Genomic DNA, 26,749 nt, shown 5'->3' on the forward strand with positions numbered 1-26,749 from the left:
ATAAATTTGTTGTCCAGATGGCACTCACTGTACAATGTCGTCTGATGATGCAGACGGCACCGTTCCCGAGAGAAAAATACGCTTTAAGTCCACAACTAAAATTCATTATAGTCACGAAAACAAAGTGGAAGATCTATTCCAGAGTGAGGAAACGAAGAAAGGCTTGGAAAATGAAGAACTGGAAGCGAATGGTGCCGATAATTTTGAAAAGAGACAATGTAAATACTCGACGAAGTCCGCCTTTCGAAGGCTAAATATTTGTGTTGTTACTCATCTTGCCTTTAATTAATAAGTCAACTTTATTTTGAAATAATTTTTTGATCTATTATTCTTAGTATTGTATTTGTTGGATGATAGGCTGAGGCAGTGTTCCGTTATGTGCAGTTTCATTAAAACAGAACAGCATGGCATGCTGCTGTAGTTTTACTTTATAGCTACATGACATTTTTATTTTTTGTAGCCACTTCAACACCATCGCTTTTGCAATTCCTAAAAGTTGAGTTGACTCGTGGTTATTTGTTAGAACATGATGAAGAGCGGTACTCTGCTCGACGAGAAAAGGTTTACTCATTTTTGAAGATACCACGGGAAGTGGAAAAATTTATGGCCTATGGGTTCTTCCAGGTATTTGCATATTTTTTCTGCAATTGAAGTACTGTGATAATCTGATTGTCCCAGCAAAATAACATTCTGAGCCATCAAATGAATGGTTACATTTCTATTGCAGTGTGCGGATTCCTTTCTATTTGTCTACACTTTTCTACCAATACGTTTTATTCTGGCTCTTTGGGCAGTTATCAGTCGTCCTATTTTGGGATGTTTTGGGTAAGTCTGTGAATTGGAATATTAAAATTGTATGGTATTGCATATTTCCCTAATTGCCGATATAGGGGTTTTGTCTAATTTCCTTGAAACCACAACAATTCCTGACGTTTGTCAAGTATTGGCAGGTGTTAGGATATTTAGTTACTTCCCTATTCATCTGACACATAGATCAACTAGGTTCCCACGGTTTGATATGATAACCACACCCAATAGTATCGTACCCAGCATTCTAATGCATTTGAGAATGCTAGTTAATTTCTTGGTCATTGCTTGTTAGCCCTGATAAAACTTTTCCAAATGACATATGTCAGACTTTTAATTGCCTTATGTTTTAATATTTTTTTGTTTGCCTGTTTAATGTTGCATACTCGTTTAATATTTTTATTCAATGGTAATTATGTTTTGCGTTATTTTCTTCAGTAAGCTGGTTTTTACCGTTGGAAAATAATAGAAGACTTAAAAATATGTAGCCTTATTCTGTTGCTTTGAATTTTACTTTTTATGTTGGAATTAAGTATGAATAGCTTGTACATGTTTCTAAGGTTATTCTGCAGTTTTACGAAAAAATCTTTAGCATGAATCTTATGTGAAATGAAGTTTCTATGGATGAGTTGAGGATAAATATATGACTAGTATAAGGAATAATAAAACCCAGTTCATTCTAGATGTAATACTGTCTAATCATGCAAGTTCACAAAATATCTGCATCTCAGGGGTATGAAGTGTTGAATTTATTTTCTGAAGGAATTACATGGGGTCATAGACTCTTGAACACTTTAGAAGTGTGACAACTGCTACTAGATTAGTTTTTACTATGATCTGACAGTTTTGGAGTTTGTTGGAATGAGATTCTGAATGGACATGTAAAAAATAATGGCTTTCATTGATTGCTCTTGATGATGAAGTTGTTGTTTTTTGGGTAAAGGACAGGAATAAGGTCAAGAAGCCTGCATACTTGTTGACAATGAACAAATGTAATGGTTTGAAGTTTTCATTGGAGCAATACTACTTCAGATGGGACTAATCATCTCTATAAATTAATATCAACTTGTAGATTGTTGTGATGGGTAAAGGTAGATTCAAAGATGGGTAAAGGGTGGGATGGGTAGATGGGTAAAGTGAAATTCACATGTTCTTGATCCTCCTGCAGTTCACTGGAAATATCTGGTCTGGTTTTGGTCAATTTGGGAGTTGCCATAATCATCAGCTGGATTTTCAACCAGAGCTTGCTGTTCAGCCAAATATTCTAACCTCTGAACCACCATATTACTGTGATCTGTATTACAGACTGAATTCTAATCCTACGCTGGGTGAAATTACATAATGACCTGTGCAGAAGGGGGCCAAGAGGGGGTAGTTGATGTAACAACTCTCACATAGACTGGCCAAAAGAAAGGCCTCACATCTTTGGTATCCTTGACAGAATGCTAGGGGTGCAGCAAATTTTCCTGAGTGCAATTATTGTATTTTTTGCTTATACTTGTTACAAATAAATCTGTGGAAAAGTGCAAATTTTGTTACTTGGTGCTTAAAATTTCCACTTCGTGAGCTACTCATAGTTTCTCTACTTTATTTTTCAGGGTAAAAAATATAAAATCGAAAAGCATACTCACACCTGCTGAAATTTGTGATCTTTTGAAGGCTAGTATATTAATTTCATGTAGTATGATGATGCTGTATATAGATACATCAATGATGTACCACCTCATCAAAAGCCAATCTGTGATCAAGCTTTATATCTTCTATAATATGCTTGAGGTAACATGATTTTTGTTTTTGAGTTAAAATAATTATATTTTAATGTGGAAAGCATGTATCGTGCTATATTTTCATTATGTAATAAACCTAAATTTAAATCTAAAAGAATGACATTTTGCCTATAACATAAAACATTAAAGTTATAGTCTTGAATCTGTGACATTCTTGTATAGTAAGCTATTTGGATAAGAATATTTTCATAGGCTTTGGCCATTTGATTTAGTTTTTCCCTGTTTTATTGGTTAATTAAGTATTCACTTCTTGCAGTTGTCAATCCTGATTTTAGTTTGAACAGTAATTGTTGTGTATTATAAGTGCATATGCTATAGAACAACCTTTCATTAAATTGGCTAGAAATATTTTTGAATAAGACAATGGTTATGTTTGTTTTGAGTTGTTGAGTTGAAATGTTGAGTTTTGCTTATTTTCTCCTCAGGTTGGAGACAGATTATTTTCTGCCTTTGGCCAGGACACAATTGATGCCCTATTCTGGACAGCGACTGAACCCAGGGATAGGAAAAGAGAGCATTTGGGTGTTATTCCTCATTTGCTGTTCGCTGCCTCTTATGTCTGTATCCTTATCTGTCATTAGTGAAATTACATGAATATGTTGGGGCCTTTAGAATTGCTGACAGGCTTACTCATAGAAATGGCTTGCTAGGCCTTTGACTTTGGTTATCACAGTGATTATTTCAGCTCTTTAAGATGTCTGGATATTGTCTAGAATTTGGGTCATGTCATAAATCATGCATGAAATGGAGCTTTAGATATATTCAGGGTTTATAATTCAAGCACAGACTTTAGAATTAGTGTTTTATGGATTAAAGGTTGGGTTAAAATGTACATGTTGTGTTGCCATGAACCTTATCATGTTAATGTACAATTATTCTAATTTTTAAACATAATATTTGTTTTGCACATACATGTTTGGGTGTTAGTAGTTGTTGATGAATTCATATTAAACTGAAATTCCATATACTTTGAATAAATTTTGCTGGCAATGTCAGACTTTTTAGATATAAAAGGCACTTGCTGAAGAAAGTATTTCAGAATCATAATAAAATGTATCTAAGAATTTCTAAAATCCTTTGTGTTGTGTTTTTGGTTGCACTGGCATTCAATGAGTGAGTTGGAGGGAGATATGGGAAACTCTCATTCTTCAATCTTACCACCACAGTATGTAGTACAATTATGTTAACCAAAAACTTTATTAATGGTGGTAGAAACGACATTCCCATCAGAAGTAGCATAGATTCCTTTGCATTTTCATAAATTGTATCCTGAAATTTGTTCTGGAGTGATTGTTCAGCTGGTTAGCATGTATCAAAATCTAAAGACATATATTAGCAATTAAGCATTAGATAAGATTAGAGCCTGCATTTCATGCTGTTTACGGAGCAATTAAACATGAGGAATAATAGTAACTTATAATTGAGGGATGAATTTTTAGTGGATTGTAGAATAAATCCGGGGGGCAAAATGTATTGCAGATTTAAGTACAGATCACCTAAATTCTTCAAAATAGCACCCTTGGGCATAAACACATGATGTCAGTGCCTCTGCCAGTTGCGGTACTCTTCCTGGATGGTGTTGGTGGGAACCTTGTTCAGGCTCCTTGTCACAGACTGACATTTTACAGTTTTCCAAAATGGTTGCCTTTCAAGCTCCTTTTTATTCTATGGAACAGAGAGAAGTCTGACAGTGCCACATAGGGTATGTAGGTCACTTTCACAGTGGTCAAAGAGATCACGTGAGATTGTCACACTAGCAGCCTTCTGTACTTCTGACAGTATCTTGTGGACCATCTTGGCACATACCTTTCTCATAGCTAAATCTTCTTTGAGAATGTGATGCACTGTGGTTGTTGGAATATTGCTCTTTTCTGCTAACATTCTGATACTCAAGAATTGATTGAAATTCAAACATCTCTGCTTCTCTTCAAACTTCTTGCACACTTTTGCTGCTCTGAGTCGTTGACAGACGTGCAGGACATTCCTCATGTCAACCTCCTCTTTGCCCCCTGGGAACATCTTATTCCTGCAGAAAACCATTCCTCTAGTCTTTGCTTCATATCAACTAGCATCCTTGGCCATGGTTATGATCTACAAACCTGAGTTTTTAAAAATTTTAATTCGTATCATTGCTCGATGGAATGTGGCATCATGAATTTGTGATGCAACCATTGAACAGGGGTCCAGTCTAGCGGCAATCTGCACACTGTAGTGACCCTTAGACTACTGACTTGAAACGTGTACTTTCCCAATTCCTCCCGCCACAAATCATTGTCCCTGGTGGTGGTGAGGTAATATCCTTGCCTGCCAACTCAGAGGTTGAGGGTTCGATTTCCACCTAGGTGGAAAAGTCAAAGGTTTTCAGCTCATAATTATGTCTCTTCAAATTCATTCCAGTTTATCATCCTCTTCCATATTTTGCTCTTTCTGCAATGCTCATTTGGGTGTCTTAGAGGTTTACGTACAGTTATAGAAATTAATAAGCAAATTAATGCCTCTCTTTCTCAAATCATTGCCATTATAATTTCTGTATGACTTAACATTTTCTCAGTTTTGCACAGCCTTCTAGTGTTATTTCAGGCAACTACACTGAATGTTGCCATTAATTCGAATAATAAAGCACTGCTAACCATCATGATGTCCAACAATGTGAGTACCATTTTATCAAAAAGACTTTAAAATCCAGATTTCACATTAGTCTTTTTATAAGGTGCTGAATATACACTAATAGTGGAAGGGGTGTACATAGCAATAATTTATATGATAAAAAAAGAATAGAGTTAAAGAATGTTATATCCACGGTAATCCCATGAAGGTTTAAATATTACAGCAATTTAGAAGTAATATTTTCAAATGTTGAAGTTAGGAAATGCTATGTTGGGACCTTATGCACGTGTTGGGAAATCATGGTGTAGGATACCAAGTTTATTTAAATTTCTAGTGTAGTTCAGGAGCTGAAGGTTTTCTTTTATGGTAGTCAAGTAATTAAATGCAAATATTTCGTAATGTTTGGTCTTTCCAAAGTATATATTTAATGTCCATTTATTCAAATTTATAGTGTATAGAAATTGTGTTAAAAACTGCAGGTTTTGATTGGTTTGTTCCCCTAGGCACATGAATTGATGCAACTAGACCAGTTCTAGTCATGGAGGTCCCTCTTTTAATCTTTGTTAATCAGCCGAATAAGATATACCATTTTCATAAATTTAAGAAAATGGCTTAATAATGATCTGGTATTTGAATCATACATTTGAAAAGGGTTTAACATAACCCTCTCTAAGTTCACCGAAAATGTTGTATTATTTTCACGAAACAGCATCTGTTTTCACTGTGGCCACTAAGTAATCAAAATACTGAATTATCTGATTCCTGCATTTAACTTATAATTTATTTTCATTGCTTATTGACTCAAAATTCACTTCAGTTTTGTATTTACATGATTTGGATAGTAATATATAATTGAATTTTAATGTGTATTAGAATAGTTAAATGTGCTTTTCTCCTTAAATGTTGATTGTGGGCATGGGGCAAGAATTTAAAGATATATGAGTCTTAATTCAGATATAATTAATTGTTTCTGGTGTAACTTTGTGGAATTGTTCTTTGTTGAAGCTGTAAAAATAAAACTTTGTCATTTGCAAATAATTATGTGGAATAAATTTTGTGCTTATGTGGAATAAACTTTGTAATATGCGGAATTACAAAGTTTTATTTTTAGTATTTATTATTAAATTCAGACTATAAATAAGTCATTTATTCCCCTAAAAACTAATTATTTTCTTGGCGGTGTTTTACAGAAAATAGAAGACCCTTAAAACACAGTATATGCAATTGATCTAGTTTCTTTTAATGATGCCTAATTGTTTTTGTTAAAATTGTTACTAAATGGACTTATGCCAAGGTAGCCCTGGGTAAACCTCTTCAAGGTATTATTATGAAATGTTGTGGATGAACTTTTAAAGTTAGGCAAGAGGAAATTATTTTTTAACTGTAGGAATGACACTGTTCTTCTGTTAAAAACAGCTGGTTTCGTCAGATAGCAACATCTTCGGGTGCTGTGTAATGACCAGTTTTGTGATGTAGTAATGAAATTTGGAGTATTTTCTTGTGTAATTGCAGTCTGATTTTTCTTAGTTACATTATGAAGGTTCTCCACAGAATAGATCCATCAACAGTTTCTATTATTGAGAGGAAATCACTTGAGGAGGATGTGCTTTTTATATTGTTAATTTGGAAGGGGTGCCTTGTGGTACAGGCCTGACTTATTTTCATTCAGATAATTTTATGGTGCTGTTATTGATTTTATGTTAATTTGGTTTCCTTTTTATTCCAGTTTGTCGAGTTGAAAGGAAGTGTCTTTAAGAAGTTTGACAAGAACAATTTATTTCAAGTTTCATGCAGCGATGTGAGGGAGAGGTTTCATTTGTTTGTTTTACTCTTCATTGTAGTGTTGCAAACAATGAAGGAGTATTCTTGGAAAGAAGGTAGAGTATTTATTATCATTGCCATTATCTGCTGTTTTCCACAATTAGCTATATCATGTTACAACTAGTCTTTAATAAGTAGCAAGTCTAATAAAAGACGGCAGTTACATTTTGTATTTATTTGTTAAGTTTTCAAATTTAGTGCATAGGATGCCACTCTTGATGTGTCCAAAACATGATCTGTGGTAGCTCAATGCATGCATCCATTTTAAGCACAAACACCATCATTGCATGCCATAAAAAATAAGTCTTATCGCTGTAAAATTGTTCAGGTAGTCCTTTAATTGCTATTATTCCATTATATTCCCTTGAAATAGTGATTGTATGTGTGCCAGTTTTATGCTAGTTATTAACTCTCATTATTTTTTTTGGTCTAAATTACTTAGTTACTTACCTACTGTTATAACTGTTGACCCGTCCAACAAGCAGGTTGGTCATTATGTAGATTTAGTTTGTTTTCTCTAAGTTTTTGAATTTCTCTGAAGGGTATTGCACATTATTATGCACTTCTAGAATTGTACTTATGCAGCAAAATAAAATCAACTGTGCAATGAGCTGCTTCCTATTTTAGTTGCTCTTACTTTTCATCCTCATTCATTCTGTCCAAATTTGATTTATTCTCCTCCTTCTATCTTACCCAACATTCTCTCTCATATCGCAATATTCTACTGCATAATTGTTAGCTCAGTTAAACAAATATGGAAGATTATTGTAATTCTTGGGATTCAATTGTAATGCGTGTAATTTGATGGTATTTTTGTTCCCTCTGAAGACTCTTTTGTTGTAGATCTGACCTTTAAATTGAGTGTCAGTATGGAGTTTTTTTTGCAATAATTGCGTACTCTTTGAATTAATTCCTCACACGTTGCGTATTCAATCCTCTCTGTTAAAGGTAAAGGTTCTATTTCTTTATCACTTCACCATGGCTTTGTTGTGTTGTTCTCTTCAATGGTCCATTCAGTTATATCCCAGGTTGTGAAATAAATTTACCATCCAGGTTAGTAAACCTATCCAAACATGTATGTAGTTTTGCATATTTTGTCATTGGAGTTATTTTTTGCAATTGGGCTCATGAACTTGAAACTTTTCTTCTCAATCAGCCCCTCTCATCAGTGATTAAAGTAGTTCTTTTGGAAACCTAATGTGTGACTGTGAATCATCCCTCCACAAAGACAGGTTTACAACATCGTCTGGCAGAATTCATGTTTATTTTTATGGACCATGTAATTAGAATCAGAAGAGGGTCTCATGAATCAAAGTGTAACATGAATTTCCACAAAGTTGAGCCGGAACAATTGAATTTACCGACTCTTTTCTATACACAATGTAAATGCTAGGGACTGTTAAATATAGATGAGTGGCATATTAACATTTACGGTGTATTAGTTCTCTCAGTTAATGGTGGCATCAGGACTAAGTCCTTGAGATTTCTTCCTAATGATGTCTGTACACTAGAGGGAGAAAGTGAGATGAATGAGATCTTTTAGTGCTGACCACCTGGTGAGTAGAATAAAAATAAGAAGATTCATGAAGGGAATATTCCCCACTATGAGCTTTAAGTTAGAACAATTTAACAATCATTATAAATTTTATAATTCATAAATTATATATTGAGGGATCATCTCTCTATGTTGGGATGTAATGAAAATTTTCAGTTTTTATATTATGACGACAGGCATAGATTGGAGGCTTTTAAAATGTGGATGTGTAGAAGGATGGAAAAGGTGTATGGGGAGATATGAAAAGAAATGAGATAGTGCTCGGTATGGTGGGGGAAGGGAGGGGATTCTTCAGAATAATCTGAAGGAGGAAGAAAAGATGGATGTAGGGCATTTTGATTAGCATTAAGATATTGAAGACTGTGAAAGAGGGGAGAATGTTAAGTAAGCAAAGAAGAGATAGGAATAGGATAGGGTTATTAGATGGAGTGAAGGGAGGAAGGGATCCTGCTGGATTGAAGAGAGGTTTAATATTGTTTTGGAGGTCAGCTTTTATTTCATGATAGAGGCAAGTTAATTACAGTTGTACCATTGTGCACCCTGAGTCCCTCTTGGACCTGCATTTGCAAGTAAACTAACAATAATGTTTCAATTTCTGTTAAGAATTTATCATATTTTACTGTTCATTCATGTTTAATTTAAGATTCACTCTGGAATTCCCTCCAATCTCAGCAACTCCATTTTTAGTATCATGGTATTCGTAGGGGCTCCTCTATCTCTCTAATGAAGTGATCTCTGTTGCGTAGTTAATTACTGCATGCTCTTGGAATGGTGTCAGGATTAGGAGATTTAGTTGAATCCATTATTTCATCAAATGCTTTCACAGAATCATCAATTCTCACTTATATCCCAGTTGTTCAGATTTACCAAAAGCCCATGTGTTGTATTAGTGGATCATAGCTTCTATAAACTTTTTTTTACCACTTTTAGAATCAGTTTAAATGTAAGAGAATATGCATATATTGAATCATGTTCCTGATTGTAGGTCATTTCTAAGTCATTAAATGTGATGATTGTTTGTGCATGATATGTGTGTGTGATCCATGAATACACATTAGTGTTTGAGAGAGCTTTAATGACTAATAAAATATGCACTAATTTCCTGCACTTGCAAATTCCTTTTGGTAGTAGTCACAGTGCTTTTTAATGTTGTTTTATTGAAAGAATTTACTTTTTTGATTAAAAATGAAGCTGGTAGTCGGAGTTAATGTGACATTAGGCTTTCTGCCAAGAGTAGATATTTGCAAAAAAAATACCATCCATTAATCTGCATATTAATTTACATATAGTATGCCAAAAAAGAATGATTGACTACTGCAACTGGTAAATGCCAGTTTTATATAAAATACAGGTTGACATTTGTAAAATCATCCTATTGAAATAGAGTAAAGAGATCAATTCCTGCCTTTTGCCTGTTCCTTATTGCTTTATTTTAGTGCATGGAATGATTAGAGCTTATGAATTCAAAGCAGAAATTGGTTTTCATTTAAAGGTTAGAAATATGAAACACTTCAATGCTAACAAATAATTATATTCATCTCTTTTATTTGTAGCAGTTTTTAAAGTTATTTATTACAGCTGCAAGATTGTCGTGAACAAAAGTACATGCTGCACTCATGGTCTCTTTAATACCATCGAATGCAATATATAGCCACTTTGTGCAATCCTGCTTGACACATGAAGGCATAGTAACATTTTTCAACTATATTTCCAAGCAAACAGTAGCAAATGCATATTTCAAAGGTTGAAAAAATTATGTACTTATTAATCTTTAATAATATGTGAATCTGAAAATCTATGATTATTCTTTTTTCCAATTATGATAAATCAAATGCTCAGGTTGCATTGGAATTAACTGCAGACTGTCAGGTTAATTTCCTTAAAATATAAGCTCATTAAAATTTAACTCTTAGATGGGAAAAGTTCATGTTTTCAAGACATTTAATGGAAAAAAACTAAATTTTTCATTTAGAACAATTTTCATTTGAGAGAGGATAGCTTAGGTTCTTGCTTACTTGATGGCATGATAGAAAGGGCATTGACGGAATTGAAATCAAAACAGGTGGTGGGGATTGACATCATTCCCACAGAACTACTTAAAGGCTTGGAAGAACATGGGAGGAAGAGTTTTCATGGACTAATTTATGGCATTTATGAGGGTGGAATTTAGCAGGTTGATGTTGAGTGAAGTTGTTAAGAAAAGGCTCGTTAAAGCTGCGATGTGGAGCATAGTTTTTAACGGCATGGAAACATGGTCATTGTTGCAGAATGATAGAAATAGATTCGAGGCTTTTGAAATCTGTGTATGGAGAATGTAAAGTGGGAGAAAGAAAAACAAATAGGGATATGTTAGGTATGGTGGGGGTGGGAAACTAAATGTTGGGAGAAATCGAAAGGAGGTAGTAAAGATGGATGCAGAGCAGTTGGATTGACAATGGGATGCTGAAGACTTATAGAGGGGAGAACATTAAGGCAGGAAGGGGTAGGAATAAGATAGATAGATGGATAGTCGTCTTGATTTGGAGCAAGATTGAGACTATGGAGTCTCTTCTATTGCCTAACCCTTAAATAAGGATGTTAGATGGAAGGAAGGAGGTCTGCAGAATTGAAGAGGGAATTATTTTTGGGTCTGATGTTGGGTTATGTTTTGTGGGAGAGACAAGGGAATTGTTGTTGTACCGTTGAATAGCCTGTGTCCATCCAAAACCGACCTTAACCAGTGGGTACCAATAATAATAATGGTTAGACTTGGAATAGCTAGATAAATGAAAAAGTAGAAAAAAGGTTTAATTTTTTTATTCTCTTAATACTTATTCTTTTCTCTCTGTTGTTCTCTCAATTATTTTTGGAGAAAATTCAGTTGGTATGAATGATTTATTAATGATTCCCATCCATTTTCCAAAAAATTGGTCTATATGGGTTTGATTTTTCCTGCAGTCTAATATCAGGTAAAAACAAATGATTTTGAGTTTCACTTATCACTATCAAGAGTTTGCAGAAAAAGTGCAACAGAATATGAAACCTAGGACCATTCCACAGCGAATGGTATGTTTCATGGCTCTATGCTAGTGTAATAGGTGGACACACAGGTTATCTTGGTGGAGCTACATACAGATGGACAATTCACTTTTAATAATATTTAATTCCCATTCGTTAATATTACTTCAAAATATCACTCAGAAACACAAATAATTGACTCTAATCAGAATGTAGTTGGTAAGATTTGTTGCTTTCCCAGTACACAATTCTAGTAAGGTCTTTTTGGAATTTTCACTGGATTAAGAATTCAGCTACCAATGTTTCTCTCAGTTCAGTAGCTACCAATGGCGAAATGATGACCCTTTATTAACACCCTAAAAACGATGGTAGAGTTAGCCATCAAAATGTCATCAGCTTAATCCCTGGCCCAGTGGAAAGCCTATGAAAACTACCCCACAATTTAGGAATTTGTTGGACTGTGGTAGAGGGGAGAATGTTAGGCAAATGAGGATGGGGAAGGAATAGGATGGGTATGTTTCATGTAATGAAGGGAGTAAAGAAGTATGCGGAATTGAAGAGAGGCTTACTGTAGTGTTGGATGTCATGCTGTTTTTGCTAGGAGAGGCAAGTAAATATATTGTAGTACAATTGTAATGGTTTTGCCCATCCAAAACTTACTTTAACTGTTTGAATACCCATAATGATGATAATACCTAATTGCTCAAACTTTTCCCATGAAACAGTTTAATTTCCCCTTGCAGGTATCTTACCGTTTAGACATATATTGATTTCATAGCTGAAAGGAGCCAATGTATTACATATTGTCTACTATGGAGATGTTCGATATAGTAATAAAAATTTGATTTTCAGGTGTTTTGGAGGAATACATAATGACAAGGTGATCACCTTGCGTACTTGATTTTTCATGCTGCATATACAGAAGAATGCTGGCAACTTTTCGGCTGATTATGCATTACCACTACATATTTTGAATGAACTTTAGGTTAATTATTTTATCAACCCATGCACAGATTTCTTCCCTGAAATAGTAATCAAAAAAGAGGGTTTGCATCTAATACCAGTTCAGTTTGCTCAGTGATTTTATCTCTGCCATTTCTACATTCTTAAAAAGGCATATGAGAGTATGAGACTTTCTCCTGACCCTTCCTTATTTATGCCATAAGTATTTTTGGGAGATATCCAAGTTCCTGTTCAAGGGTATCAAGCACATGCTTTTTCTATCTATCCCCCCCTCTTTTCTCGGCAAAACATTTTATTTGCTTGGATTCTCATTCAATTGTCTTAAATAAGTATAATATTTTCTTAATTCATCTGTATTACAATTCACCTAAATTTTTAAATTAGCAGAGATATTTATGTGTTTCCATGCCAAACCCCCTGAAACACATTAATTACAAAAAAATAATGGGTGTAATGGGATTGCGCACAAAATTCTAGTTCTACTATGAATGATAGCATAGTGGTAGAGGGTGAAGTTTAATGAAAAAGTCTTTTTCCCACCGAAAATTTCCTTCCATAGCCCGCCTCCCCTCCTAATGAGGATATGTTTATTTCATGATCACGTATGATTTTATACCTGATGATGCCGCCTATGTGTTGAAACCAGTAGTGTTATAGCTTTTTTTTGTGAAAAAAATACCAAGTTGATTTATGCAGTGACCATGAATTTTCACAAAGTTGAGCCTCAAACCATCAAATTCAATTTTGTTGACTTACAGTATAAATTTCATCTAAATTTTTCTGCAGCCCATTAATTTTGAAATGGAAAAACAATGACAATGATTTCTGTTTCTTGGATTATTTTGGCATCATTATGATACTGATTATGAATGACATCCGTTTACAGTACGCAACACAATTCCTTGATGTGTGGCTGCTATAGACTTTTAAATAAGTGATTTTTTTTCCTTGCAGCTCATAAATCTGTCAATGATTGAATATTTTTGAGGTATTCCTTTATTTCAGTTGGCTGGTAGAGATAGGAATGCATATATTGATGGCATTATGGCTGAAAAATTACTAATGTCTTTTCCTCAAAGTTGTTCAGCTCTTGGGGAGTATAATTTGTGTGTGTATCAAATAACGAATACTTGAATTATATAAGTATGTGAAAGCATGTGTAACACTCAATAATGCATTTGCCTTAGTTTTTCAGCTTGAATCTTGAGTGGATAGTGGATTAATTAAATTAATAGAGTGGATTTTTTCCAACTAAAATAGAGCTATGTTTTATTTTTGCATCTTCAGCCTTGCACTGCCACAGTTAGCTGCTCAATGCTTGCTTATCCCAGTTACCCTGTTAAGCTTACTACTGAAATATCTATTAACAATAATAGGGCAGCTATAATAGATTAAAGCATAAGTAAGAATTATTATCTCCTAACTTCTTTAGCCTTTGATTGAACATCATAGTAACTATGAGATTCATGTTTGTCTACTTTGCTTGGGACAGCTGAAGTACTGAAATACATAATAGTATGAACACTAGAATTGTATGGTGCAAAACTTAAAAAAGAACTATTATCTTTTAAGAGTTCAAAGTATGTTTCACGCACATATAAATTAGAATTATTATATGCATAATAATTCTTATTTATCACACTATTATTTTCATATCACTGTAATGGTTCGTATTTATATTGAAATTTTGTTCCACATTCTCAACACTATTGTTTTCAGCCTACACCCATTTGGCACTCAATTAAAAGGGAAGCACTTAGATAGATATTTGAAAAATTATAGTGAGGTATTTGACTTGCATTTAAAAACAATTCAATTATGATTATGTTTACTGGTCATTCTTAGACATGACTGGGCTTAATGATAATCATGGTTGCAGTCTTTTGTCAACTTGTTTCATATCATCTTCCCAGCCAACCTTAGCCCCCGTACTAATTTCTGGGTTTGATTAGTTACAATGTCATGTTTTTCTAATGCTCCCTTGGGACAGAGCGTTTCTGGGTTCTTGTCCCTGACTGCATGATGGTGCTGCTAGCAGAAGTTTTGGTGGACTGGATTAAGCACGCCTTCATCACCCGCTTCAACGAACTACCAGTAGATGTTTACCGAGACTACACACTAAGCCTTGCCTATGATATGGCTCAAACAAGACAAAAGCATGTAAGAGTACAATAATACATGTTATTCATATATTAAGCTATTGTATTCAGTGAAAACTTAGTGTAAACAGTGAAAAGATATCACATGATTTGAATCGTTGTATTTCATGTAAAAGTTTAATATCTTATTGAATACAGAACATCTCAAAAAATGTTATTTTTAGTGTATAAAATTTTCTATAATATAAGAAAGTGCAGTGACAAAAGCATGCTTTATCAAGTACTACTTTGATATATTTAGTGGACCTTCCGTGCATATCATATGTTTTACTATTAAGGAAAATTTATGCTGAATGCTCTGAAAGTATTTGCTTGAATCTTGTTGATGCATTGTGTGGAAGATGAAAACGTTGGTTTTGCATATTCATAATTGCAAGTAATTATGTAATTAACATGATCATGTTATGAAGATCATTAATGTTTTATTTTATCATAAAATTATTTGTGTCATATGGCCATAGTAATTTTTGTCAGTAAAATTATTAGTGAATTATCCTGGCATGAGGAAAAGGAATAAGCTTGATGTAATTCTTTCTCTTAAGGTCAAACATATATTTTATCTTTGGAGGTTTTTATCTTCCATCAGATAAACAACATTCTATTTTAGACATATTATTATTTCTTCATTTGACTATTTCACACTGTACCACATTTATTGATGCTTACTGCATAGATATTGTAATTTTACTGTCAGATGTATTTTATTGCATTATTTTTTAAGAATGGTGATAGGCAATGCATTTTATGGAAATTATGAATCTTTGAAATTATATTTTATGACTTTTTAATGATAAAAGCAAAGGATTTTCAGAGCATGAGTTCATATTTTTGAGGTAGTTTACCTTTGTGCCAGCTACATAATATGAAGAATCATTGGCAATGTATTTTGACTCCATTATAATTTTGTTGAGGGCTATTGTATGCCTATTTAATGACCAATAAATAATAATAATTGGTGGTAGTCAGCTTTATGTATGGTTTGAGTGTGATTTACATTTCACTTCTCTCATCCTATATAATTTGATTTGGTACTAGTATAAAGTCAGAATTCAGTTTAACCACGACATGGTCAGTGTTTACTTAAAGGTTTTCACTTATTCATGTTTAAAATTTTTCACAATCATAAGAAATCCCTAACCTTGTTGGATTTAAAAGTTTAGGTCTATGTATTTTTATAAGTATCATGTTCTTGACCTGCTGATTTTGTTTAGATTTATAGATGAAAATATTTCCTTTGGGGTTTTATTTTCTAGTGAATTGAATTTGCCATTCAATCTCCAGAGTAACAGAAGTTGTATCCACAAGAATTTAGAGCTTTACTCTTTTTTGGGATGAGTATCAAAATTGACCGAATGCAATACTGGCTTCTGGCCAGATTCCTTCTTCATTATTCTATGTTTAAGTAAAAAAAATGTCATCCTTCCATTTTTCCCAAAACGGTTTAGTGCTTTCATGGGTATATTATTAATTCAAATGAGTAGTGTAACTATGAAACATTGAAAGGGGAAGGGGATCATTTTCACTGATGAACAGAAATAATTGTATAATTTTTTATTACAAAGAAAGTTGAAACAATCTCACTAATTGAGAGACCACAAATTCTGTCCAATGTATATTTTTTTTGCGCTGGGGATAGCAGGTATTCCAAATTAGTGTTGGATATATAATTAATATCTATTTTGAATTTTATTAAATTCCAAAAATATTCTTCAATGGGGAGGGAAAATTTAGGGACCCCTTGAATGCATTTCTTATTTGTACCACCTTTTAACCTTCAACTGCAACAGTTCTTTTTCTGTCACACTATATAGTATTCCGAGATCTTATTCCATATTGCATTTTTCCATTTTATGTCTTAGCTACATTGCCAATTTTATTCATTCTGAAGTTCTTCTGTGTACTCCTTCCACCTCCCGTTAATATTTTTTAGTTCCTGTAATAACTTTGCTATCTTCTATTATATGGTTGACATAGTTTTTCCATAGTTGCATCCTGACAATTCTCTGGCATTCTTATATGATACTTCTGCTTTCCTTTGTCTCCAGAATTTACCATTTTGCATGGCTTCTACCATGTTTTCTTGAGCATATTTGCAAATTAACTCAAGTTTAATTTTTAAGTATTCTTCACCCTAATTCCTTCTGTCTCCCATTATCACAACCATGTATCTTGCATGGCTTCTTAATTATTTTGATATTTACTCTTCCTTATATTTTCTCTGCAGTTCTTGCTATCCCGTTTTTAAGATATATATCCATTGCTATCCACTCAAATCTAAGATACATTCAGGGAAGGAATAGAATTTAGAATTCACATGGAGGAACACATTTTTGGTGGTTAAGGTAGAAGATTCTGGTTTCAAACAAAATTGAGTAGGTTGGGACGAGGAATCAAACCATGGACCTTCTGTTCTCCAGACAGATTAGTCTGACCACCAAGTTGAACCAACAGGGTTTTATTGCCCAATCTTGACTACGGTACACTATTTTCAGTTAAGTATTGTGTTCAGGTGCTGTTTTTCTTGCCATAGATGATAAGGAAGAATTCACTTAGGGAGGAAAAATATAAGGGAGAAAAGCATGCAATGATAAAGAGATTACAGTGTATTCGAAGGCACACGGGGAGAAGAGGGAAATTGACCAATGCGGCCAAGTACTCATCCACTCATGAAAGTACATCCACCGACAATAGCAAACTTTCTAGGTATTTATCTAGGAAAGGAATAGGGTGTACATAAAGGGCAAGCACATGGTAGGTGTGGAGGGTGGAAGGTACATTTATTATTTAATCTACTCCTGTAAAAGGTCTAGTTGTGGTTTATTTAAACACTGTGCTGGCAGGAGATACAAAAGTCCCATTAATTCAATCGCTCTGTTGAGAGCACTCTTTGACCCTTCAGTGGAGATTTAGCAATGTTTTATCATAACCAATCCTATGGTTAGTTATATGAATTTGGTTATCTGCAAGTCTGTGATGACATGCACTCCCTTAAAATAGTATTTTCAAATGCATTGCGATGGAAGTTGGTCAAATTTTAGATTCGTATATGTTTATCCAATATAATTCCTGTTCTTTTATTTCTACCTTGCCATGTATTCAACTTTACAACAGAGTGGGATCAGAAAGGAAGTTTGATAAAACTCTTAATTTCCTTAAGTTGTACCCATCCAAATCGTCCTTTATGGTGGTTTTTTTCATATGCCCTGTTTTCTAGCCTCCACATTATCTCTATGATCACAATTTAAGTGGCCTAAGACTTCCAATGCAGTATGTGACAGTTTGAAACTGAATACCACCTTGAAGTTTAATGACGCTAGAAAATCATCCTTTGTTTTTAAATTTCCCATGTCCTCCTTCATTTTCCCTAAGCGTTCATTGTTCATAGTGGGTTGTTTGTAAACATTTTAACCTGTACCCAACTTTGGCAGACAATTCACCTCAAGTTGCCTCCTCATATGGCATCTAGAATCAGCCTTAGCACTACTAGCTCTGATTTCATCAGCCGTTCTTGGTTACCATGTTGCAGATTCGTATGTTGTATTTTCAAATATGTAGCCTATTCCCATTTTGATAAATAAGGACTTTCCTGCATGATTTTCTCAAAAATACACTCCTTTGTCAAAAATGATGCCCAAGTGTTTCTTTTTTCCATCTTGGATTGCACACATATATTAAAAATTTGATGGACAGAAATTATTATGGCAGTGGATGGGATGCAGCTGAAATATAAATCAATATTATAAATTCATTTTAAACTAAAAATCATTTTATTTTTGAACAGTGGTAAACTATGTGTGAAGAAGAATTACAACTGGGTTACAAATAATTCAGATGCCATAACTTAAAAGTTAACGTGCTGTCAAAAGGCTGGCTAAAACTTGAAGTCAAAATTATAAATGATGAAATTGCGATTGATAAACCCAGTATAAAAGTGCCCAAATTTGTGACATTTTTAAAAGTTTGCTTTAATTTGGAGGCTTATTTGCTGGCCTTAATCTGTGCATATGCATGAGGATTTAAGGCTTCTGGTGGCTTTGCATGATTTAATCCTTCATAAATGGAAATGTTGTGTTCATATAGCAATAATCTACTTTACCCTCCGAAGTTTCCTACACATAGTTGATATGCTAAGGATCCTGTGGCTCATACAAGTTCTGAATCAATCATTGGTAGCTCAAACAATTGCTCGTCTTAACCAGGAATAATTCTTGTATACCTTTGATAAAAAATTGTGTGCATCATTTATTCAATAATTTTTTTCATTCCTCTTTTAAATTATTACCTATCCTCTGTTGCTATTTATGCTTTTCATGAAGTTAAATATGTGGATACAAATATACCACTTTTGAATACAGTTTACTCAAAAAAAGGAATTTTTTGCAGAATTTTGTTTTTATTTTGCAATTTTATCCTCATGGGTAGTCCAGACTTTGTGTAATTTATTGAAAAACTTGAGCCTAAGCATCGTTTTATGATTTTGATCCATTATCAAGATTTCTCACCTAGTATTACAACCTGTATTTGTGTTCTCTTCATAATACTTGAATAATCACTTAGTTTTGCAAATAACCTCTGTCATCATGGCACCTAAAAATTAAATTACTGCCCAACAACTTAGTTTCAAGATTTTATTATTATAGTTTTGGCTAATCTCTGTTATATTCATGCGACCTTATGTCAAGAACAAATTGATGATCATTTTAGTAAATTTTATTTTATTAAGGAAAGATTTTATTAAAATTAATTATGATAAAAGACAAAAAATGAGTGTATTTTCATAGTTGTTATTTTCAGAAAAGTTTTTGTGTACTCCATAAAGGTTATATCAAGTTATGAATGAGTTTATGTGTCATAGAATTTGTTAACATTTATTATCCTAGCAGTTAGTTCATTTTAAAACCTCAAGAAAATGAGAAATAATGTCATTAGATGCTCTACTTGGTGACTAGTTTTCAATTTCAGTTATATTTAAGCATTTTAATTATCTAATGTGACTTTTGAATTTTTGGTGTGTTTATTAAAGTATGCATGTTTTTAATTAATTTTTATTTTATGCATTGTTGCTAACAGGCATTTTCAGATCATTCTGACCTTGTCGCTCGCCGAATGGGCTTCATTCCATTGCCACTAGGGGTGGTAATGGTTAGAGTCCTAGCCCATGCAATTCGAATTGAAGGCCCAGCTGCATTGGCTCTCCTCTTCCTCTCCTACCTCTGCCTTGCCTCCTTCCGTGTCCTCAATGGACTGGTGATCTTGGGTAAGGCATGTGACTTGATTTCCCAGCACCGACACCAGAGAGAGGCTGCTGCTGCGGCAGCCACAGCTCAGAGCTCAAGGCACTCCAGCCTGAGTGGGGGGAGCCTCGGTTGGATTAGGACCCCTGATTCATTGTCATCACGGATCGATAATGTCACACCCCATGCATATGGTAATTAGAATTAATAAATACTTAATACTTTCAGGTTTCATTTCCAGGAATTGTTTGATGTCCATTTTAAATGAGTTTGTAATATTCCACTGGCTTTATTTTAAGGTACAAAACCTTTCACCAACTTGTGGCATCATCAGTTTAGTTCACAAGTTTAGTTCACAAGTTAAGTTCACATGCAGCAGTGAAATATATACGATTATTACAGAAAATCCTATCCCTTCCCTCTCCTTTCTGAGAAACTGACATTGAGGGAAAACAAATCCAGCAGTTCAATGTACCTGTTCACCTCTACCCCTGCCCCTCACCACACCCAATGTGACGTAAATACCAAGGTGCTACTGCCTTTCCTTTCCCTGATCCAAAAAATCCCAACCCCCGCCTTCCCCCCACCCTCTCCCTCATAACCACACACTCTCCGCTGGCCTAGGGCATATATTCCACTGCTTCATGTGAACAAAACTTGTACCTGATGATCCACAAGTCAGTGAAACACGATGTACCTTAAAATAAAGTTTGTGGAAAATTGCAGGCTCATTTAATTAGGCTTTGCAAATACCTTCATGTAAACTTATTTCTTTTTTTTATGCAGAGGGAAAGTGGTAGATGATGATTTTATGGCTTCGATAATTTTAAATTTTGGCATCTAAGTCATATAGTAAACTTTTAAAAATGATCCTAATTTTCTAAAGTTTCGTAGTTTTCTAAAGTTGAATCATGTTCTGGATGAAACAAAGAAAACGCTGAAAATTAATGATGTAGAAATTTTGATGAGAGAATGAAAAAATTGTCATGTAACTATATAGGGTTGTATTTGAGAGCCATTATAATCCTCTTATTAATAACCATTGATGATGATTTGGAAATATTTAAATTAGTTTACTGGTTTACTTGAATGGAAAGTGTCATAATCTTGAATCAGTTGCGTTTGGTAAAACTTAGCAATCATATACTGTTGTCATCGATTTTATTAAAGTGATAAATTGAATGTCAAATATGAATTGTGTGGTGGTTATTATGATTCAACCACCTGCTATAATGAACAAGATTAATTACTTTTTAGCATTGAATAATTTAAAGTAATATGCAGTCATGATTAAAACTCAGAGTTATTTGATATTTGCTTGATCATATGTTATATTTCGGAGATTTAATATTTAGTAAATATTTCAGAAGTTGACTAATCTGTTATTTTTATAACTGATGGCACTCAGGGAATTTGGTTTTTAAGAATCTAATTATTTCATAAATTAATCGACTTAATCTGACTTATTAGTCAGACTACATTTTTTGAAATATGTAAAGATTTTAATTCATCAGTAAATTCACATTTAGTAAAATCCATAGAGCTTAATGTTTAACTTAAATGTGAGTGATAATAAGGACTTTTATATTAGTAAATTATGTTAGCAATGATTCTAAAATACACCAAGATTTTTCTATTGATGATGGTGCAAATAAATGTTAAGACAGCACTTTGTAAGCTATCGGCAAGTGCTCAAAAAGTATTCTGTGGTAACATGTGAAGTAACTCTGAGTTTAAGGATAAAACCACTGTATTTGCAAATCCCAAAACATCCGAAATGGTAATAGACAGATAATAATAGAAGATGGAGGCATTGGGAAATGATGGAAGGAATGCCTACCAAGGGCCCAAAATACTAGAAGTGGCTTAATTAAAGAAGAAACGTTGATAGAAGAAGATGATCAGTGCCCAGAAATACTCAAAAGTGAATTCAAAGCAGCCATGAAATACCTGGAAAACAACAAGGCACCAGGAATTGACAAAATAAACTGAGGAAAAATCGAAGCACTTGAAATCATTGGGAAGGATATCTTCTTTGGAATAATCAAAGATGGTGATGACAGTGGATAACTAACAAGATTAGAAAAAGTGTTTAATGATTGCAATTCCAAAGAAACAAAGAACAGATGAAAGTTAAGAACACAGAATATTTAGCTTGATGTCTCACATATCATATTTACTTACTCAGATAATTAGCCCAAGAATTGAAGGAAAAAATAGAAGAAAACTGCATGTAAAATAAATTTAGAACCAGGAAAACCGAGGAGCAACTGAGATGACACTCAAATTTAGGGTACTGGCTGAAAAAATTATGCAGATAAGGAAGCCATTATAAGTGGCATTATGTCATTCATGGATTTAAAGAAGGCATTCAACAGCATTGAATGAAACAAACAAAGAAGTTAAACAAACATACAACCTACCACCAGCAATTTTCAATGTATATTGAGAAGAGGCAATAAAAGATGCATAAGTATTGGGCATCAAAGTAGTCAAAATGAATGGTGAAGAAATTAATATGCGCTGGTTGGCAGATGACATCGCTGTAGTTGCAGGTACACAAGAGGACCTTTAAGCAACTCTGAATGATATGCACTGAGTACTTTGAGAATATGAGTATCAACAAGATGAAAACTAAAATCTTTGTGCATAGAAGAGGGAGGCTGAAGGCAGATATCACAATTCAAGGGATGAAACTAGGGCAAGTAGAATCCTTCATCTATTTAGCCATAACCCATAAAACTTTTGATGGAAGAAGTCAGACAAAGCTAAGCATCAAGCTAAGAGGATATTCATGAAGAGGAGGCAACTCTTGTGTTCAAAGAACGTACTGTTGTCAATGAAAAAGCGGTTTGTTGAAACATTCATAGGAAGCTTGGCACTCTACTGATCAGAGACGGGAAACCTCAGAAAAGTGAACCAGGAAAGAATAGAAACCTTCGATGCATGTTGCCATAGGAGAATGCTGAAGATTATATGGACAGATGAAGTGAGAAATACGGAAGTATATGGGTTGTTCAACAAGTCATTAGGATAAAGTTGAAAAAAAATTGTTTTGGGTAGATTATTTTTTTATAATTTTTAACATAATCTCCTTTTAGCCCTAAACACTTTTCCCAGCATTTCTCTAAACTTTTTTAAGGCGTCTAAAAAGTAGGATTTCGAAAGATCCTCAAAATATGCATCTGTGTTGGTGATGAACTCCTAGTTTGACATGAATTGTTTTCCACCGAGCAATTTCTTCAAATTTGGAAATTAGAAAAGTCGCTGGGGGCTAAATCTGGTGAATGTGTTGGATATTGTAATAATTTGAACTATAATGCATACATAATTTTCACCATTGAAACCGCATAGCTTGGCACCCATGCACTGTCTTTATGAAAGAGAATTTTTTTTCTTTGCCAAATGAGGACTTTTTCCTCATTTTCTCTGCTCAGCTAGTGAAATAATGATGCATGATACTCTCCATTTTTCATTTGTCCTTTTTGCCAGTAATTAATGTGAATGATTCTGCATGTATCCCAAAAAACCGTGGTCACCACCTTGTTATAGAGCCAATTTCACTGCCTTCACCTTCCTTGGAGCCAGAACACCTTTAGAAATCTATTGTTTCCACTGGTCCTTTGTCTCGGAAGTGTAGTAGTGTACATCCCATTTTTCATCCACGGTTTTGTATTTATGAAAGAACTCGTCAGGATTGTGATGGAAAAGCAGCAAACCAGCCACTGAATAGACAGCACAATTGCATTTATCCTCCACTGAGAGAAAATACAGCACCCATTTTACTGGGCTTTTTTTTGCACCCAATTTTTGGTACAAAATTAAAAGCACTGTACCTCTTAATATACTTGTGGCCGTAACTATTTTACAAACTTTGGTCTGCCGTTCACTCCAGATCATATCATGGATTTTATCAATCATTTCAGAGGAAGTCATGTCCTCTGAACATCCAGAATGATATTCATAATTTGTACATGCTAGGCCATGTTAAACTCATTTACCCAATTGTAAACTGTCCTAAGCACAGCAGCAGATGTGCTCTGAACTGCATTCAACTTGGCCTTGATCTCTTTTGGTGATAAGCCTTTTTAATAAGTATTTAATCAACACTCATATTTTTCAATTTTTTTAAATTAACAAAAGTTAGTTGCTTCAATCAACTGTGAAATGAAACCACATAATGGGTATCCCTGAAACTTAAATATCAGTCAAGTGAGAGATTTTCTAAGGACTCAATGAAGAACCCACGTATAAGATCAGAAGTGGAAAGGTGCTATTTGGGGAACTCTTCTGCAAAGATGAACTAGATGGATTGGACACACCGTGAAGTATAAAGGATTAATTAGGAACATGATAGAAGGGAAAATTGAAGGGAAGATCCTATGAGAAAGAACAAGACTCAAGTTCATAGCATATATTAAAAAGAATGTAATACACAAAAGCTATGGTAAGTTAGGAAATTAGCACTGGGTAGAGGAGAATTGAGGGCTGCAGTAAACCAATCTTACGCTTGAAATACTGATTATGATGACGCTATTGTCTGGACAAAAATGTCAAGAATAGGTTCTTCAATATTTTGAACTTATTTACTTAAGCTTTTGGCAACTAACATTTCCTAAGGAGATAGATTTTATTGGAAATAAATTAGAGTTGGGAGTTTATGGCAAATGAGTTAATGTGCTTTGTAGGTAAATGTATTTCAATTGCATACTATACATTAGGAGCATACATTTAAAAAAAATTATTTTCTGTTGACAGGGTCTAGTAATTAAGGAAAGAGGAAATTGAACAGAATATTTATACTTATGGGAATTGTTAAAATTTTGATGAGTATATTCATTTTATGTTTTTTTGGCATATTAGGCAGAAGGATAAGTGGCCAAATGGTAACATATTTTTCCAGCAGAACCTGATGGCATTCGCAAATTAATTTTAATTGAATGTGACTAGTAGATTTTGCCTTGACCATTCAAAATCATTTTCTGATAATGTTATGTGAAGGCTTATACACACATTTTTACTTATTTCAACCTAGTCTTTTGGAAAATTGCTGAATATTGAATTGAAGGAAAGAGAAATTATGAAAATCTAAGCATCAAGCAGTTATTGCCAACCCTGTTTGAATTTCTTTGATGCCATTTGCTAGACACCCTGTTTAATATGGTCTGACTTTTCCCCATTGATTATTTATGATGTTCACTAATTTAGGTTGCCCATGGACAGTCTATTTCATTCTGACACAATTTTGTTTTACTTTGTCTCTTTGTTATTATTTAAACCTTGACATTATGTGTTCATAATTGTCACACCCAGGATTTTATACTAATGTGTGATAACTCTTAGGAATGGTAATTTTACTCATAGAGTTTACTCAACATGATTTTAAAGCTTTTATTGTTAAAATGCTAATTGAATTTCATGTTTCATGCCAATTTCACAAGGATTTGAAGATTTGGGAGGTATGTGCATGCATATTGAATTACTTGCTTACACCATGCATTTCTTGGGGTATGTTACATTTATGAAATTAAGCTTTTTTTACTATTATGTTGCATGCGAATTCAAAACCAGGTTTTATGGACTATGAAGGTGAGTTGGCTTAAATAAAAATATTTCCTACAAAAAACGATTAATATACTTATTTAATGTATGGACGTATTTAATGTATGTATTATGTATTTGTTAAATCATCTTTTAATGAAAGACTACATTGTCAATCCATAATATTTTTAATGGTAAGCTAAAGAGGAATTTCTTCATTAGTAATTCAATTGATTGATAATGAACATTGTATTCTCTGCTGAATTAAAATTTATCTTACTGTGATCATAGATCTTTCAAATGGAATTCGACGTCGAAAAATGGGCTTGGAAGAACGAAAGTCAGCTAGAAGAGCCTTTGTATCATCACGTAAGCTCTCCTTGCCGGATGGAAGGGAGGCTTCAAAGTCCACAGACGTTTCACCATCAGAAATGGAAGTTGAAAACCGACCAGCAAGTACTGAAGCTTTAGGTTCAGCAGCTATATTTTCAAACAGTGCTGTCTGCATCAACAATGTATGCATGAATGAAGAGCTTCTTGCTGAGGAACCCATCAAGCTCAGCAGCCCTGAGAAGACTGGAATTGAAGACATGAAAAACATCAGTGGGTCAGCATCAGAAGTGGTGACAAGTGGTGTTTCCCTTCCTGGTGACTGTACTCTAAGTAAAAAGAAATCGGGATCTGAACCAGCCATACCTCAAGCTATTGAGGAGGTGCTAACAGATTCCAAGCACACATGACAATCAATTGGTCTTATCTGCAAAACAACCAAGCAGTGAGATTTTAATTTATATTTCAACTGTTTTCCCAGGTGAAAGACAATCCAGAGTATGAGGTTGTTGTGGTATTTAAAATGCTGTGATTTTTTCAGTTGTTTTTGATTAGACTTAGCTAATGTGTGAGGAACTGAAATCAAGTGTTGATTGAATTGCATAATGACTGATTAAAATTTTTTGTATGTTTGATGTACATTGTTTTTGGTGAGTTGGTGGTACAAATTAGTGTTAAATTTCTTTCTTTCTCGATGATTTTTGAAAACAGTTTGCAAATTAATTATGAAAACCAAGGGTAAAGGCCAGTAATATTACTTTTCATTGTATCAATGTAACGAAAAGGTATACTTGGACTCTCGGTAATGAATGAACCTGATTTTTATCTCGGGAACTATATTAATCAGAGATTTTCTAATTGGTCTTGTTACCCCTGAAATTTTAATTGTTGATTTTCAAATGAATAAAAATATTTACATTTTACCCATTTTCTTTGATTATCAATGAT

General features: G+C 33.9%; 1 protein-coding gene across 2 annotated transcripts; it reads left to right on the forward strand.

Annotated features, from left to right (window-relative positions):
- Window positions 1-4: 4 nt before the first annotated feature.
- On the forward strand, window positions 5-26,724 carry LOC139689604 (protein TAPT1 homolog). 2 transcript variants are annotated; one of them, XM_071586770.1, is made up of 12 exons: window positions 5-218; window positions 461-624; window positions 728-825; window positions 2,406-2,583; window positions 3,020-3,155; window positions 5,146-5,243; window positions 6,928-7,078; window positions 14,528-14,697; window positions 19,767-20,124; window positions 25,372-25,389; window positions 25,502-25,519; window positions 25,763-26,724. In XM_071586770.1, the coding sequence occupies exons 1-12, from the start codon at window positions 35-37 to the stop codon at window positions 26,209-26,211; spliced, it is 2,022 nt and encodes a 673-aa protein (XP_071442871.1). In that variant the 5' UTR covers window positions 5-34; the 3' UTR covers window positions 26,212-26,724. The 2 variants fall into 2 exon arrangements, with proteins under 2 accessions (XP_071442871.1, XP_071442872.1); XM_071586771.1 differs by lacking the exons at window positions 25,372-25,389; window positions 25,502-25,519 and having other exon boundaries at window positions 6-218.
- Window positions 26,725-26,749: the final 25 nt, after the last annotated feature.

This window comes from Hetaerina americana, unplaced genomic scaffold, assembly GCF_022747635.1.
Source record: "Hetaerina americana unplaced genomic scaffold, ioHetAmer1.1.p SCAF_26, whole genome shotgun sequence".
In the NCBI taxonomy this organism is placed as follows: domain Eukaryota; kingdom Metazoa; phylum Arthropoda; class Insecta; order Odonata; family Calopterygidae; genus Hetaerina; species Hetaerina americana.

Excerpts from the sequence above, each read along its gene's own strand:
- LOC139689604 (XM_071586770.1), top strand. The coding sequence starts at position 35 with ATGTCGTCTGATGATGCAGACGGCACCGTTCCCGAGAGAAAAATACGC. Across the intron at positions 625-727 it reads TGGCCTATGGGTTCTTCCAG|TGTGCGGATTCCTTTCTATT; the intron begins GTATTTGCATAT and ends TTTCTATTGCAG. Across the intron at positions 5,244-6,927 it reads CCATCATGATGTCCAACAAT|TTTGTCGAGTTGAAAGGAAG; the intron begins GTGAGTACCATT and ends TTTTTATTCCAG.